This window comes from Monoraphidium neglectum (genome assembly GCF_000611645.1).
Source record: "Monoraphidium neglectum strain SAG 48.87 unplaced genomic scaffold scaffold02224, whole genome shotgun sequence".
NCBI lineage: Eukaryota > Viridiplantae > Chlorophyta > Chlorophyceae > Sphaeropleales > Selenastraceae > Monoraphidium > Monoraphidium neglectum.
The window spans coordinates 1-1604 of record NW_014011404.1 but is presented as its reverse complement, the minus strand read 5'-3'; the positions used below and the strand labels follow the sequence as shown (position 1 = coordinate 1604).

At 63.3% G+C, this 1604-nt stretch overlaps 1 protein-coding gene across 1 annotated transcript in view; it reads left to right on the top strand.

Moving 5' to 3' along the window:
- The window catches only part of MNEG_10209 (Potassium channel AKT1), a gene marked incomplete at both ends in the record, with an annotated part of 5390 nt that extends 3875 nt beyond the window's left edge, over positions 1 to 1515 (top strand). The window contains 4 exons of the mRNA XM_014041318.1: positions 342 to 457; positions 784 to 906; positions 1163 to 1351; positions 1458 to 1515. Coding sequence (XP_013896772.1) covers positions 342 to 457; positions 784 to 906; positions 1163 to 1351; positions 1458 to 1515 — 486 coding nt within the window. The remainder of the gene's footprint in view (positions 1 to 341; positions 458 to 783; positions 907 to 1162; positions 1352 to 1457) is intronic.
- Between the last annotated feature and the right edge of the window lie 89 nt (positions 1516 to 1604).

The following is a 1604-nucleotide window of genomic DNA, read 5'->3' as shown; positions in this document are numbered from 1 at the left end:
CCCCCAGGTCCTGTCCATCTACCCATCTACCCTCCGCCGCCGCATCTTGCGCCACCTGTACCTCCCCCTCCTGCGCTCATGCTACCTCTTTACCGGCACGCCCCGCAAGTTCCTGGTGGGCACGCGCATGCGCCCAGCAAGGGGCTGCTGGGGCGCGTTTGCACGCAAACATATGCATGCAAACATCAGATTGAGTCCAGCGAAGTTGGCAAAGTTTGTTTTGCTGTCAGGTGGCTGAAAATGCACCATCAGCATCTGATTTCCGTGTCCCAAAGCGCATACCTGTCATGACATGCGCCCCTCCATACACACACTACCACCACCACCACCGACCCACGCAGGACGCCCTGCTGACCTCGAGCCGCCTGGAGCTGTTCAAGCAGGGGGTGGACATCGTCACCGCGGGCGACAGCGCAAACGAGCTGTACATGGTGGTGTCAGGGCGCGTGTGGATGAGGTGAGGCGTCAGCAAAGTTCAGTGCTAGGCTGGCAGCGATGGGGCACGAGGGGCTGCCTGCTGGAGTGCCTGCGTCCAGGGGTGCCTGGCAGTGCTTTGTTCTCAGGTCTCCGCTTTCTTGGCGCTCAGCGCCGCCTGTGTGCTCTAGAGCTGCTTACGCATATCCTCCCATCTTCCTGCAGTCTTCTGGATCAGCCACAGTCGCGACACCGGCCGTCTTTGGCCCCACCCCTTCCCCCTTAGCCTCGCTGGGTCTGCCCTTGAGTATGACCCCGTCATGCTCCTCGCCAAGGACTCACCTCCGCGCCCCCTGCTCCACCCCAAAGGTCCCCCCTGGACACTGACAGCAGCATGACGGGCGACAACGAGCTGGCCTTCTGGGGGGAGGAGGACCTCATACCCGCGGTGGCAGGCGGCAGCAGGAGCCCCGGCAGCATGCACGGCAGCAGGTGCTGGGGCAATAAAAGGGGCGCCCGAGTTGCAGGATCGAGGTTGGGATGACAGTGAGACATGCAGCTTCTGGCTGCGCACGGCCCTGGGGAGCAGCATGGGGCACACGCAGCTTCGATGACGGGTGTTCTGGGGCTGCGCAGCTGGCTGGCGAGATTCTTTGCAGCCCCTGCTTCGCTCCAATTTATGTACCGCCGTAGATTTTTGTTTACGCCAGCTCACCCGACGCCTGAACCCTAAACCTACACCCTGCAGGGACGGCCCGTTCTCCGCAGTCGGCGGCCTGACCCCCGTGCTGGGCAGCCCGGGGGAGTGCGACGACGGCGGCGCGGGGCGGGGGGGCTTTGCAGTCCCCTACATTGGGGAGGAGCGCGAGGCGGGCGTAGGGGAGACGTTTGGGGAGCTGTCCTTCTTCACAGAGATCCCCCAAATGACGACCGTCAGGTGGGCGGCGGTCAGGGTGGGATGCGGCATAAAGTGTGTGAGGCGTGACGTGGGGCGGCGGCCTGATTTTGGCTGCGAGGCCCTGGCATGGGCTTTGTACAGCCAGGGTCAGTGTGTCTCCGCAGTCTGGAGCAGCCGTGCCGTCGACGCTACATGCACCCTGACACATTAATCAGTTTTTCACCCCACCCCTCTCACCTTCTTCAAGCCTTGCCGACTTGGATCCCCCGCACACTACCCCTCTCGCCCCCCG